The following is a 15,262-nucleotide window of genomic DNA, read 5'->3' on the forward strand; positions in this document are numbered from 1 at the left end:
GAAAAGCGGAGCGCCACCTGCTGGTTAGGAGAGTCATCTCACATTTTTGTTATTTGTCAAATTCTGCCTTGTAAAAGCCCAACCCTTATTTAAAATCCCAACTCTTGGCATCAAAGCACAATTTGTGTTGGCAGAAAGTTGCCATTTTCTGCCCTCATGGCCGAGTGGCGCCTTCTGATTGGGCAAGAGATCAGGTCCAGTGAACTCCTGTAGAACCAACATTCATTACATTTAAACCTATTAAAAGGCACAAACCTTTTAAACTATCTTTTAACCATTCTTTGTGCATGTTCTCTCTTTTGCTGTCAAAAAGTTAGAGACTATCATTTAGGGCTGGGGGGAAAAAATCAAATAACTCTGCTGAGTTGACTTCGAAAATAGGTCGACGCAGAATTTCTGCCTCGAAGCTCCGCCGGGAGCCCACCCATATAATATATTGTATTACTGAGCTGAATGGCAGTTAGTTTTTTTTTTTTTTTTTTTTCAATATATACCTAAAATGGTCATCGCTAGCACGCTAATGCTAATCGCGAATGCTAACCTTTTACAAAGGCTGATTTTGTTGTCTCAAATTCTGTACAGTTTATACCATACACTGAGTACCAACATATGCAGCCCTCAAAAATGAGAATTAAAAAACAAAATCTGCAGGATAATTGATTCTAAAAAGATTTGATCGTGACAGCTCTACTATCATATAAAATCACTTTAAGAAAATGAAATATGACATCACTTTGATAGTTTACTATAAAAATGACACATAAAACAAAAGACATTAAACATTTGTCTATTTAAACACAGAATGTCCACCCAAACCAGGTAAGTCTGGTACCTTAATGCTAACATATGATGTAAAATGCCATAGTTAGGCTAACAGAGCTTAGCATCGATGTTACAGTAATTATAAACCTTCAAACCGCTGCTACTTTAACAGAGCAGCAACACATACAAACAGCACATAGAACAATACTCAGCGGTATATATTCTCTCTGCTCCGTGGGAAGAATGACAATGACTGGACCTTAGTTGGGGACCTTCTCCATCTGTTCTCCTTGCTGTTAATTACGCTGCACCTCTTCCATTAGAGCTCAGCGCAACAGTACAACGTGGTACCACACTGAAGCAGCGCAACTCTAAATTCAGACTTGCTTGACTGTAAAAACTACTGACGCACGACTTTTTGGAGAGTACGAGTGCAAGTACTTGCTTTTGATTACTCGCCGATGCTTTATAATGCCATTATGTCTTGCAATTGTGATGAAAATGTGTTTTCTTTAAATCAAATGTTCCAAAACACAAAAGTTTCAAGGACATGGCACAGGTTTTCCTTATATACAACCCTTTTTAGAGTAGCGTATCACATCGAACTACAGGTTTTTCTACCAGTCTCGCCACACATTTCACCTCAATGTCGTCTGGAACACAAGGCATTTCAGTTATGTGATGTCTCTGACCGAACTCCATGTAAGAGGAGCACAAAGATGAGAGAGGAAGAAGAGCTTGGAGTCAAGTAGCAATATGGATGTCGTGTTACAGTTTGACTTCACCCCACCATCGCGTAATTCAATTTACTGGACGTGCCACGCCGCAGCGCTTCGTCCGCCGCGACTTGCTGACGGAATGTGGCTGAGTTGCTATGTCCACACGGCTGACATGGCTCCTACGCCACCTGCCTCTAGGGCAACTATAAAGTGGTATAGGAGCGTTCTCTCCAGTCTGAGTCCGAGTATCAGAACCGATACTGATACTGGTGTTGAAATCTGTGCATCCCTCCTAAATTTACAGGAAGAAATGTGCGGTTTGCAGTAAATTAGTGTTGATAGTGAAACGCTCTTCTTGTATGAGTGCCTCCTCATCTCACTTCTCTGCAATTCCTTTTGAAATCAACAAGCTAAATTTAGCTCCAAATCTCCCCTCGCCCAGGCGCCCCTGGTCCCCCCGTGAGGCTGCGAGGAGGCGAGCGCTCGTCGTGTCCACGTACAAACGTACATGAAAGGCAGCGCGAGGGCGTCGTGTCGTTGAAGCCGCCGTTTATGGTGACTGTCAGGACAAATAAGTGCCTGCCTGATTTGCTTCCGCTTTGTGTTTGTTTCTTTCAGGGGGGCTCCCCAGTCACCCCCATGTTCCTCCGATGAAACCCCTTAACTCCATGAAACGAGCCCCGCATCCCACTCCTCAAAGGTACACGCGCACACACACACACACACACACACACACACACACACGTGAGGAGCCACAATCCTCATTTGGATCAGGAACACATTGTACACTTTCATTTCGGTAATGATGTTGTTCAGATGTTACTGAACCTGCAAATGTTTTCTGATTTAACTTTGACTCTCTCCTTACGCGGCCACAAATCTTTTGTACAAAGGATCTTGCTAGCAAACAATTATTCGGCAGTGAAAACAGTGAGTTAAGTCAGTATTTGACTGTAAGAATAATTAAAAGCTGACTTAAGTGTTCTAATTTGTAGCTGATCCAGCGCTTTGTCTCGTTTTGATGCTCCAAGCCACTAGGGGGCAGAGTGTCTCCGGGAAGGTAGTATTTATTGACCCATGAGGAGGAAGGAAGCATTAACTCGGCATTTATGACTTTGGTCCTTAGCAGTTTTCAAAATAGGAGGTGTAAAGAGGTGACGAGCTGGTGGACGTAGCTTAGCGTTTAGCACCTAAAAAGCTAACTGCATACTAAATTACACAAAGTGTAAAGGCCTCTTTATACTCCGGCGACCGACAACGCCCGCATTGCGTCACGTGACCGACGCATTGGTCCACGCGGCCCCTCTCCGTCACTTGATGTGCATACGGCAAAAAATTTTGCTGCGTGGAGAATGCCGCAGACATCATCACTCGTGATTGGTCCGTTTTAGTCACATGCTGTGATGACGGACTCGCCTTTCCTCTCGGTTCAACATACCACCTACGCCACCGCCTTCTTGATCGATTTTGCAACATAATTAATTTATTTTATCGGCCTTATTGGTATCGGCCAATACTTAGCATTTTATGCCGATCAGCTTTAATGTTGTCATTCGCCGGGCTCCGCAAAAGACATTTACTCGTGCACAGTTTATTTAAATCCAAAAGCGAGTTTATTTTTAGCCTTGTCTTTTGGCGTAGTCCTGTAAATATCTGACGGCCAATAAAGTTATTTAAAAAAAAAAAAAAAAAAAAAAAAAAAAAAAACTTGTCGGCGGTGTGGAACAGACAACACGTCTGAGATAGACAACACGTACTAGTCAGACTACAAGACAAATTTGCTCTTTCACGATTGCACTATGTCAGACTACTGCAACAAAATCTTGTATTCTGATACCACCGCATCCCGTTTTTTATGATCATTGGGCTAAATATTGTCAACTCAAATGCGACCGGATACACCCGTTACCATGGCGATGACAACAAGAGTGGAGCGCGGCGACTTTGTATTATAAGGACAAAAAGGGGGAAAATGTGTGTTGGTGGTCACCGGAGCTCGGGACAGGAGAGGACGTTCGTTTAAGGCTCGCTTGAGGTACGTTCACGTACTTTTAAATACGATACGGCTCGCAAGCAGGCGCAAAATGTTATGTAGCCTAGCAAGCTAGTGCTAGCGCTAACGGTTGTGCGTAAACGTGCCGCCGTTCTGTGGAATCGTGCTCTAAAGTTTCGGTGTGGGTGAAGTCATTTAATTACAATAAAATAATTCAATTACAGTGACTTAGCACCCATTATTTCTGTCACGTTGTAATGTTGCTTTGACCTGACTGATACGAAGCCACGATCTGACTCGAGCAGTGATTTCCAACCTTTATGGAGCCAAGACACATATTTTACCATTGAAAAATCTCACGGCACACCAACAAACAAAAATGTCACAAAAAGTGGATACATTCATTACTGTATGTACTTCCTGCCATCGAATAGAAGACCATTCATTTGTTCTTCTGTCACTATGCCTCACTGACATAAATAGAGGAACAAAGATACATTATTTATTGTAAATATAATTTTGGGACCAATTAAGTACACAAGTATACACAGTAAAAGAACAGGTCATCTAAATAGACACATTCCTCTATCTAGTGATCGTATGAATAAATAAAAGTAGTGAACGGGATGTCGATCATTGTAACAGAGTAACAGTATCGATCCTTCTTCACATAAATACTCAAGTAAAAGTAAAAAGTACGGTGCATTTAAAGTACTCTGCCAAGTACAGTTTATTTTAATGTTACTTGAGTAAATGTAATGGAGTAAATGTAGCACTTTCCTGCCCACCTCTGTAAATATATATATGTATATGTATATATGTATATATATATATATATATATATATATATATATATATATATATATATATGTATATGTGTATATATATATATGTGTATATGTATATATGTATATGTATATATATATATATATATATATATGTGTGTGTATGTGTATATATATATATATATATATATATATATATATATGTGTGTGTATGTGTATATATATATATATATATATATATATATATATATATATATGTGTGTGTATATGTATATATGCATCACCCATGAGGAGGAAGAAAATGCTGTTAGTCACTTTGTTCCACAGTGAAATAAAAGTCTAAGGAAGCAACCAGTTGGTGGACGTAGCTTAGCATTTAGCAGCTATAGAGCTGAAAAAGAATCATCATCACCTTTTATTGTCATGAACATGCATGCATGCACACAAAATTTGTTCTCTGCATTTAACCCATCACAGTGAACACATACACATGTTAGTGGAACACACTGGAGCAGGGGGCAGCCGAAGCACCCGGGGATGCTAAACGGATGCTTATTGACACAATTATAATAAACATAGGATTAAAACATTGTTAATTGTTGTCGCGTAACGGTGATGTGCTTGTTTCCTGTTGAGGTTTGGAAGCAGGAAGTGTTTGACCTTAATCTCCCGTCAATTTCTGTACAAACGGATCGTCACTGGCTACTGATTATTAATCAGTTAATCCATAACTGCACTTTAGCGCCGCTAAAGGGTAGAATATGAGGTGGTGGTGTGAAGAAGCACTAATGCCCGCCGCCGGCTTCCTGGCTTTTTTAAAAATGTTTTATTTTTTTAAAACCTCTCCCTCCACAGCGGTGACGACGCCTTCCTCCATGAGCCAGTCTCCTGGCAACCAGTAGCCAATCAGCACCCGGGATCTCTCTCTGTAGTAACCACAGTGTGGGGCGTGACCAATCCCACGCACAGCCAGGTAACGTGACACACGCCGCCTGCTTCTTCAAATAGCAGAGGAAAAAAAAGCTGTAACATTTACTACTACAATATGCATTTTTACTGTACTCTAACCCAAGGTGGGCAAAATACAGCCCGTCGGCCACATACGGAGAAAGTAGTAGGAGTAGTAAACGACCAATGGAAGCTAATGTTGAAACTAACTTTTTGAAAGCTAATGTTTAAGCAAATGTCAGAAGCCAACATTGGTCTGTCTTAGCCCTAACATTCGAGATGAACAAACAGCAGAAGCTAACATTGGAGGTGATGTTGGAAGCTAATTTATTATAATACAACATAAAATATTTTAAAAAATCATAATGACTTAATATTTTATTAATAAAATAAACCATTTTACATATTGTTATTATTAGCTAGCTGACTTTCGAAGCTAAAGAAAAAATTGGAGTTAATGTTTGAAGCTAACATTGGAAGCCAAATCAGAAGTTTGGAAGCTACCGTTGAAACTAAGATTGGAGGCAATGTTGGGAGGTAACACTGGAAGCTAACATTGCACGCTACCCTGGGTCTTCCTTAGCGCCAACATTAGTGGTAGCAATAGTAGCTAACTTCAGAAGCTAACATTAAAATTGCGTGTCGAACGCTGAAGTTGGTCTTTCATAGCACTAATGATAGAGGTAATGTTCGAAAGCTAAGTTCAGAACCTAACATTGAACGTTAATAATGAAAGTTAACTTCAGAAGTAACTTTGGAAGCTAACATTAGAAGCTAACATTAGTCTTCATTAGCTCGTTAGGTACCAGCTTTAGAAGCTAACATTGACAGCTAACTTTGGAAGCTAACGGTAGAAGCAAAAGTTGAAGTTAATGTGAGAAGCTAACATTGTTAATTTTTCATATTTTATTATAAGAATTAGGGCTGCTGGCACGGTGGGCGACCGGTTAGCACATCTGCCTCACAGTTCTGAGGACCGGGGTTCAATCCCCGGCACCGCCTGTGTGGAGTTTGCATGTTCTCCCCGTGCCTGCGCGGGTTTTCTCCAGGCACTCCGGTTTCCTTCCACATACCAAAAACATGCATGGTAGGTTGATTGAAGACTCTAAATTGCCCGTAGGTGTGAATGTGAGTGCGAATGGTTGTTTGTTTCTATGTGCCCTGCGATTGGCTGGTGACCGGTTCAGGGTGTACCCCGCCTCCGCCCGAAGATTGCTGGGATAGGCTCCAGCAGCCCGCGACCAGCGTGAGGATAAGCGGTAAAGAAAATGGATAGACATATTGTTTGTTGAAAAGTAGTGCAAGATTTTTCCCTAACACGAGGAATAACTGTAATTATCATTTTGACAATAATCATGCAGCCCTAATTAGAATGAACAATTTAAAATATATTTTTAACTGAATCTGAAACTGTGTTTCCTGCGCAGGTGATCAGAGCGCCACCTATGGGTCCCGGAGACAGCACGGGCGGTCACATGATGCCCGGCGGCGGCGGCGGGCCCGGTATGTCCGGCGCCATGGGCCCGCAGTTCATGAGCCAGCAGGCGTACGGCGATGCCATGTCCAAAGGCTACGGCCAGCCGCTCATGTATGGACGCCCCAACGCGGCGTACAACCCCGTGGCGGCCTACGGCGGCAGGTACCGATTCCCCACAAAAAGTGGGGATTCCCTGTAATGTTTGGGAGCACTATATTGCAAACAAAATTTCAAACTGGAAGCCTACTTTGGAAGAGAACATTGGAGACAACGTTGGAAGCTAACATTGGTCTTTCTTAGCTCTCATGATGGAGGTCCTGTTGGAAGCTGACTTCAGAAGCTAACTTTGGAAGTTAACATTGGAAGCGAACGTTGGTCTTCCTGACCTTAAACTTGAGCGGCAACGTTGGAAACTAAATTCTGAGGCTCACATTGAAAGCGATCATTGCATTGAAGCTGAAGTTGAAGCTATCTTTGGAGGCAACATTGGAAGCTAACATATGGAAGCCAATGTTGGAAGCTAACAATGGAAGCTAATAGGGGTGTAACAATTCATTCATTTTTTTCGATGGATCAATTTGTATTCTTACAATCCAATTGGCTCTATCTGTCCTCAGCTATCTGGACGTAAATATATTGATTTTAAATTGTTTTAAAAGGTTATCAATCGATTGTATTGGTCCACAGAAATAAGGCTTTGGATTTAAGCAAGGCAAACTTCATATAGTTGTGTGTGTTTTTTTTTTAGCACTTTTAATGGTAAAGGTGTCACGATTACGTTTTCTTGTCTGCGACGTCACAGGGGATTATGGGAGTATAGAACTGTCATTTGTTTTCAGCCGCTATTGAGTGGGCCGGTCTAAGAAGCAAACCGCATCTCCCATGATCCCCTGCAAAGTGCGCATGGGCTCATGGGAGATGAGCATGCACAGTAAAGGAAATATCACTGCGCATTGAGGAGAGCGCTAAACTTAAAAAGTTGAATGTCCCAGTTTTCTTCGCACCACTTCGTGTATGTTAATGAATCCGAATTCATTCAAAATGACAAGCTTGTTCCCACGATCTGCAATCTGCATAAACCGCGCTCCTATTTCCCGATGAAAGGGCATCCGCTTAATTCATCTAGGCCAATACGTAGAGGTTTAAAGTTACGAGCGATGCCCCAAAACTTTCCTAATCTTTGTCCTACAAACCTCAATTCTAATGAATTTGGGACATTAAAACTGAAATAAAAACAGGATACAATGATTTGCAAATCCTTTTCAACCGATATTCAATTGAATACACTACAAAGATGTTGAAACTGATTACCATTATTCCTTTTTTTGTTTGTTTTGTTTTTGTTTTTTTGGTTTTTTTGATGGCCGCAACTCGTTCCAAAAAAGCTGAAACAAGGGTAACGAAAGTTGAGCAAGTGGACGTCGTGTCCTCCGGGCCAAAGAGGAAAAGAACCACCCGGACTGTTATGGACGCAAAGTTCAAAAGCCCACATCTGTGATGGTATGGGGCTCTGTTAGTGCCAATGGCATGAGTAACTTGCACATCTGTGAACGCACCATTAATGCTAAAAGGTACATACAGGTTTTGGAGAAACATATGCTGCCATCCAAGCAACGTCTTTTTCACGGACGCCCGTGCTTATTTCAGCAAGACAATGTCAAAGCACATTCTGCACGTGTTACAGCAGCTTGGCTTCTTAATAAAAGGGTCCGGTTACTAGACTGGCCTGGACTGCCTGCAGTCCCATTGAAAATGCGTGGCGCATTATGAAACGTAAAATACGAAAACAGAGACCCCGGACTGTTGAACAGCTGAATGCTTTACATCGAGCAAGAATGGGAAAGAATTCCACCTACAAAGCGTCAACAAATAGTGTCCTCCGTTGCCAAACGTTTAGTGAATGTTGCGAAAAGAAAAGGTGACGGAACACCGTGGTAAACATGACGCTGTCCCAGATTTTTGGGAACGTGTTGCAGCCATCAAATTCTAAGTTCATGATTATTTGCTAAAAACAATCAAGTTGATCAGTTTGAACATGAAATATCTTGTCTTTGTAGTGTATTCAATTAAATATAGGTCGAGCATGATTTGCAAATCATTGTATTCTGTTTTTATTTACGTGTACCACAACTTCATTGGAATTGGGGTTGTAATATAACCTGACTCCTCCCCCTCTTCGCAGTTACCCCGGTAACAGCGGCGGCATGGGTGTGCGCCCCTCCTCGGACTTCACCACCGCCGCCGCCGCCGCCGTGGCAGCCGCCACGGCCACGGCCACCGCCACCGCCACCGTGGCGGCCATCCAGGAGAAGCAGAACCAGGACATCAACTACGCTCAGGTACTCAAACACTTGACAACCGGTTAGAAAAACCCTAACCCTTGTTTAAAGCTCTGGGCTGGAAACCCTAACCCGAATTTGGAACCCTAATTGTTGTTTGAAATGGTTACCCAGTCTTGAAAACTTCGATTGAAACCCTAACCCAGGCTTCAAGACCTCATTTTAAACCTAATTAACCCTTGCTAACAAATTGCTTGAAACCTTAATTTGAAAATGTAGCTTTTGTTTACAACCTAATCCAGGCTTGAAAGCCAATCTTTTGTTTGAAACCTTAACCTTTATTTTAAACCTTAATTTCATCTGGAAACCAAATTTAAAACACCAACCCTCAATTTAAACCTTAATTTGAAACCGTAACCTGAAACCCTTTTTAAAACCTCCACCTTCGCTTGGAAGCCTAATTTGAAACCCTAACCCAGGCTTAAAACCCTCATATGAAACCCTAGCTCTTGTTTGAAACCCTTTGTTGAAACCCTACCCTTTGCTTTACACCATAATTTGAATCCTCAACCTTTGTTTGATGCCCTAATAAAAAGCTTCAAACCGTAATTTGAAACACTAACCCTTGTTTTGAAACCCTCATGTGAAGCCCCAACTTTTGTTAAAGTCCTATCCCTTTTTTAAAACCCCAATTTGAAACCTTAATAGGAACCTCTAGCGTTAACCAATTTTGTCCAGGTTTGAAAGCCTAATTTCGAACCCTAACCTTGGCTTCAAAGCCTAATTGGAAACCTTAACCCTTGTTTAAAGCCCTAATGAAACACATGTCCTTACACTAAATCCAGACTTTAAACCCTAATGTGAAACCCTAGCACTTGTTGAAAGCCATAAACCTGGCTAAGTGAAACCCTAGTTTAAAACTCCAGCCCTTTTGTAAAACCCTAGGTCCTGGCTTGAAACCCTAACCTTTATTTGGAACCCTACCCCTTGTCTTAAAACTGTAACCCAGGTTTGAAACCTTCATCTGTGCTACAAATTCTAACGTTAAAACTCCAACCTTTGCGTCAACCTTGATCCAGGCTCTAACTGTAGCTCATTAAATCGCCACCAGAGGGCAGCATGGCCTCTCGCTATCCTACTTGACTGTTTCCTGTGTCCTTATAGATGGGCGGAGCCCCCTCGTACAGCCCCCAGTTCATGTCCCACGGCCCTCGCGGACCCCCGGCCATGCACCAAGGCGGTATGGTCTCAAGCAGGCCCGGACCACCGCCACCTTCTGGCGGGGGCTTGTACCCCCCGCACCCCGGAGCCACCCAGAAGATGCATGGAGGAGGAGGAAGTGGCGGGTATCCTGGTGCGACCCAGGGACTCAAACGCACCTTCCACTCTGAGGTGAAGACTCTACCTCACCCTTGGTTAAAAGCCCAATCCAGCCTTGAAACCCTAACGATTGTTTGAAACTGTAACTTTGGCTTCACACCCTCATTTGAAACCCCAACCTCTGTTAAAACCCTGATACGAGTTTAAAAGCCTCATGTGGTACCCTCGACCTTGTTCAAAACCCTATTCCAAGTTTGAAACACTAATTTTGAAAGTGTAACATCAAACCCTAATTGATAGCCTAACCCTTTTAAAAGCCTATTCCCAACCCTGCCTTGAAACTGTAACCTGGGTTTGAAATCCTAATTTTAGCCCGAACCCTTGTTGAAAGAGTGTGAAACCCTAACTTTAGCTTCAAACAGCAACTTTAAATCTTAAAATAGGGTTTTGAGGGGTTTGAGTTTTGATATCTTAATTTGAACTCTTAAACCCAGATTGAAACCCTGATTTGCAAACCTCAGCTCTTTTTTAAATCCCTAGTCCAGTTTTAAAACCTTATTTTGAACTCCTAGCCCCAGATTGGAACCCTAATTTGCAAAGCATCTCTTGAAATGGACTCTTTTGGCATCGTAATGAACATCGTACAGTGCCAGACTACGTGATAAATGTTGCCCACTCGACATCCTTTGCCGCCTGGTCGTCCTGGAGGGGGGGAAGGACGGTTCGCCCCCTCCCTCTTATCTGCGCTCACTTCTCAAGGTTTCTTTCTTTTTCCTCCCAAATGGGGTTTTGAGGTTTTCCTTGTCCGATAGGGCGTTTTCGATTAGGGGATGTCGTCAATCTTTGCAACTGCGCGCCTGTGAAGACCCTCATTTTAACCCAAACCCTTTGTTAAAGCCTTAACCCAGGCATGATCCCCTTATTTGACACCCTTACTTTAGCCTCAAACCCTAATTTCAAAACTCATCTTTTATTTAAAACCCCAATCCAGTCTTGAAACCCCAAAGTCAGATTCCAACACTAACCCTAAACCTGCTTGTTTTGACTTGTGACGGGCAGTTCGGCGGCGGCGGGATGTCGTCCATGCCGCCGTACCCTCAGCAGCCTCTGCAGTACCCCCCCGGACCGCAGCAACGGTGCGCCCCCTCCCCCTCGTACCCGTCCGGCCGCATGCCCCCCATGAGCCAGTACGGCTCCGGCTCGCACAGCAACCCGCCGCCGTTCCCCCCCGGTGGCGGCCAGCCCAACCCGCCCCAGTACTACAAGGTAAACGCCCGCAAGTGGTCGCCATGATGATGGTGATGATGGTCAGACCTCACCCAAGGCCCAAGCATCTAAGCAAAAAAAGCAATTAGTCAACAAAGCCATTTTATTTGACACAAAAAAATGCAAATGTTTGGATTAAGGTACTTTATTTTGAGCTCTTTTTTTTAAATAAATTTTTTTGCATATTTTTATATGGTTTTAAAACGTCGGATCACATTGCTTCAAGTACGTCTGTTCAGTTAGTTATTTTATATATCTGTGATTTTATTTGTTCTTGTACTTTATTGTTGTTTCTGATATTGCAGTTTTTTTAGGACTTCATTATATTCACAATTCCACTTAGTGCTTTATCACTTCCACTCTTCGTGTATTTATTTATTTTTTTGTCGCGTTTCTCCTGCTCATTAAATAAAGTTGTTATTATTATTAGAATCACTCAAGGGAAACTTCAACAGTGAATGATGAATACTCAATAGTATTGGCGTAAATAAAGGGCCTCAAAATAAAATTCTCTGGATGATTGTGTTGTAATCTCTTTTTTTTTTTTTTTGTCTCGTCTTCAGTCGGAAGTGTTTAATGGGCAGACGAGCCTGTCCCCTGCAGGCCCGGGAGGATATAGCGCCTTCACTCAGGCGGCATCCAGCGGGGTGAGTCACGCAAAATGCTAAATATTCAATGCTAGAAGATGAAGATCATTGATGCGCTTGTGCAGGGCTGGGCAATATGGCCTTCAAATAAAATCTGATATTCTTTCGCAAATTTCTAACTTCTGGTTTTAAGTGATTCCCCCCGCCCTTATAGTAATTACTTTATTCTGATCAAATGTTGCTTTTTTCCCCCTGCTTTTGTTCTTTTCTTTATTTGTCCTGATACCAAACACGTGTAGATAATGTTTGAAAAAGTTGTTTCTTTTTTCAAGCATTACCTTGGATCAACTTCCACAGAAGGAATAGAAATGAATGTTTTTTTTTTCCCCCATAACTGATTGCAAGAAAAAAAGTGCTTCCTCTGGGGAAAATATGACCCTTAAATTGAAATGTATGTCAACACGATAAAAAAAAAAAATTAAAAAATCGTGGATAAATGACTGCTTTTTGCTACTTGCCGTTTCCTGGGTGAGTGCGTTCCTCCGGCTCCTTCCTTGTCATACGCCAAATAACTTGAAAATGATCCTGTTCGTGTTGTCTTTTCCTTATCGAGAATTATAGGTTGCACACTGGTTGCGAGGAGGGTTGGAAAAATTGCTGCAAATACAACACTGACGACGCTTTTGTTAACGAGTTCCACTCAGACTCCGGTCATGTTGTCAGTGTAAGCAGTACACGTCAGCGGGGATGCACTTTCAACTACAGAATCCACTTCCACAAAAAACGATCCCCCTGGCGGAGGGGGGGGGGAATTGAAATAATTGATGACTTGCCCAGCCCTAAATCCACATTAGCATACATATGGAGTCTGCTCATTTAGGGGTTAAACACTCAATCTGTGTCTCAGCCGGGCCGAGGCGGAGGGATGCCCGGGTACCCCAGCTCCCCCGATGGGCGGCAATCCCACACCTACCCATGACTCCCGGCACCTCTGTGCCGCCTTACCTCTCCCCGGGCCAGGACACCAAGCCCCCCTACATGCCCCCTGACGTCAAAAGCAACATGGGCAGCCCGCCGCCCGCCACAGGTGAGACGTCACGCCGTTACCGCACACCCGGGTGTCTGCATACGAGTCAACTTGATTTGTTGTCAAGCGCACACGGCAACAGCATGCGTCGAAATTCTCCGCCAAAGAACGCCACGACTAAAACGCTGTACATAGTTGAAAACTCTTCTTCAAACACCAGAAGATGCCGCTAAAGTCCTGTCGAAATAGAAGCGTAGTACAGTGATAAGGGAATTTTAGTTGTTTGTGGAAGTTGTAGAGTCTTCACTGCATGTGAGACAGACAACAAATATTTTTCGTTTCCAGGGTATTGTTTGATTTTCCACACAAGACAAATTCATGAGTTGTGCAAAAAATATCTTTAATATAAAAAAAGCAACACATCACAAGATGGATGGAGAGGAAGCGCTTTGTATTAATGTGATGTTTCTTCCTCCTCAAGGTAACCCGAGCGACGACCTTCGCCTGACCTTCCCAGTGCGGGATGGCGTAGTGTTGGAGCCTTTCAGACTGGAGCACAACTTGGCCGTCAGCAACCACGCCTTCCAGCTTCGAGACTCCGTCTACAAAACGCTCATGATGAGGTGAACTCTGGCCGGACGTTCGCTAGAAATACAAACTCACCTGTGCTAAGTCTCGCGCGGTGGGAATTTGTCGTGTTTGCAAATAATCACGGACTCTCTCTAATTACGATGCGATACGATTCACACCAATTACAATGAAAAACGATTCACTGCAATGGCGGGTTCATTCTAATTGAGATGCGACACGATGCGATTCACTTCAATTAAGATGCAATTCGATTCACTGCAATGTTCGTACTAATTGAGATGCAACACGAGTCACTCGAATTACGATGCAAAGCGATTAATTGCAACGTGTTCATTCTAGTAGAGATGCGACACGACCCAATTCACTCCAATTACGATCAAAACGATTCGCAGCAACGGCGGATTCATTCTAATTGAGATGCGACACGATGCGATTCACTTCAATTAAGATGCAATTCGATTCACTGCAATGTTCGTACTAATTGAGATGCAACACGAGTCACTCGAATTACGATGCAAAGCGATTAATTGCAACGTGTTCATTCTAGTAGAGATGCGGCACGACCCAATTCACTCCAATTACGATCAAAACGATTCGCAGCAACGGCGGTTTTATTCTAATTGAGATGCGACACGATACGATTCACTTCAATTAAGATGTAAAAAAACGATTAATTGCAATGATGAGGTGACGTAGGGCGATACGATGATACAATTCACTTCAATTAAGATGATTCACTCCAATTACAATGCGTTACGATATGATTCCTTCCAATTGTGATGTGAGAAAATATGATTCGCTCCAATTATGATATGATTGTGACATGATTCATTCCAGTAACGATGCTCTCCATTTATGATACACGACGATTCATTCCTATTACAATACCATTCACTTTGTGATACAATTCTCTCAAATTACGGTACAATATAATTGATTCATTTCGGTAACTACAGCATACAATACACTCCGACTCCGATTCGTTTCAGTGGAAAATAAATCTAATTCAGCTCTTTGTTCACTCTGTGAGTGAGTACTTAAATTAATTCTGGTTTCTGCGTACTTTATAGCAGCATGGCATATTTGCGAGAGTCTGGCCAATTGTCAAGCACGAGTGGCCGATTCTGGCATTTGACTTCCTCTCTGAGTGTTGTGCTGTGTCGCTGCCCTCCGCAGGCCAGATCTGGAGCTGCAGTTCAAGTGCTACCACCACGAGGACCGGCAGATGAACACCAACTGGCCCGCTTCGGTGCAGGTGAGCGTCAACGCCACGCCCTTGTCCATCGAGCGCGGCGACAACAAGACCTCCCACAAGGCTTTGTACCTCAAGCAAGTGTGCCAGCCCGGACGCAACACGGTCCAGATCACCGTCACCGCCTGCTGCTGCGTAAGTTGGACGTAGTCTTGTCACCAAAACAGAATTAGGATTTGCATACAGGTACTATACCTGCAGAAAGTGTCTCCATACAGATACTGAAATTATATCATCGGAAAAACCCAAAACTGCG

General features: G+C 42.9%; 1 protein-coding gene across 1 annotated transcript in view; it reads left to right on the forward strand.

Moving 5' to 3' along the window:
* Positions 1 to 15,262, forward strand: part of zmiz2 (zinc finger, MIZ-type containing 2) — a 29,308-nt gene that overhangs the window by 1,070 nt on the left and 12,976 nt on the right. The window contains 12 exon segments of the mRNA XM_061697791.1: positions 2,100 to 2,181; positions 5,115 to 5,232; positions 6,635 to 6,846; positions 8,867 to 9,023; positions 10,128 to 10,355; positions 11,343 to 11,549; positions 12,113 to 12,196; positions 13,044 to 13,082; positions 13,084 to 13,107; positions 13,109 to 13,223; positions 13,645 to 13,786; positions 14,931 to 15,141. Coding sequence (XP_061553775.1) covers positions 2,132 to 2,181; positions 5,115 to 5,232; positions 6,635 to 6,846; positions 8,867 to 9,023; positions 10,128 to 10,355; positions 11,343 to 11,549; positions 12,113 to 12,196; positions 13,044 to 13,082; positions 13,084 to 13,107; positions 13,109 to 13,223; positions 13,645 to 13,786; positions 14,931 to 15,141 — 1,587 coding nt within the window. The 5' untranslated portion in view covers positions 2,100 to 2,131.

Source organism: Phycodurus eques, chromosome 15, assembly GCF_024500275.1.
Source record: "Phycodurus eques isolate BA_2022a chromosome 15, UOR_Pequ_1.1, whole genome shotgun sequence".
Lineage (NCBI taxonomy): Eukaryota > Metazoa > Chordata > Actinopteri > Syngnathiformes > Syngnathidae > Phycodurus > Phycodurus eques.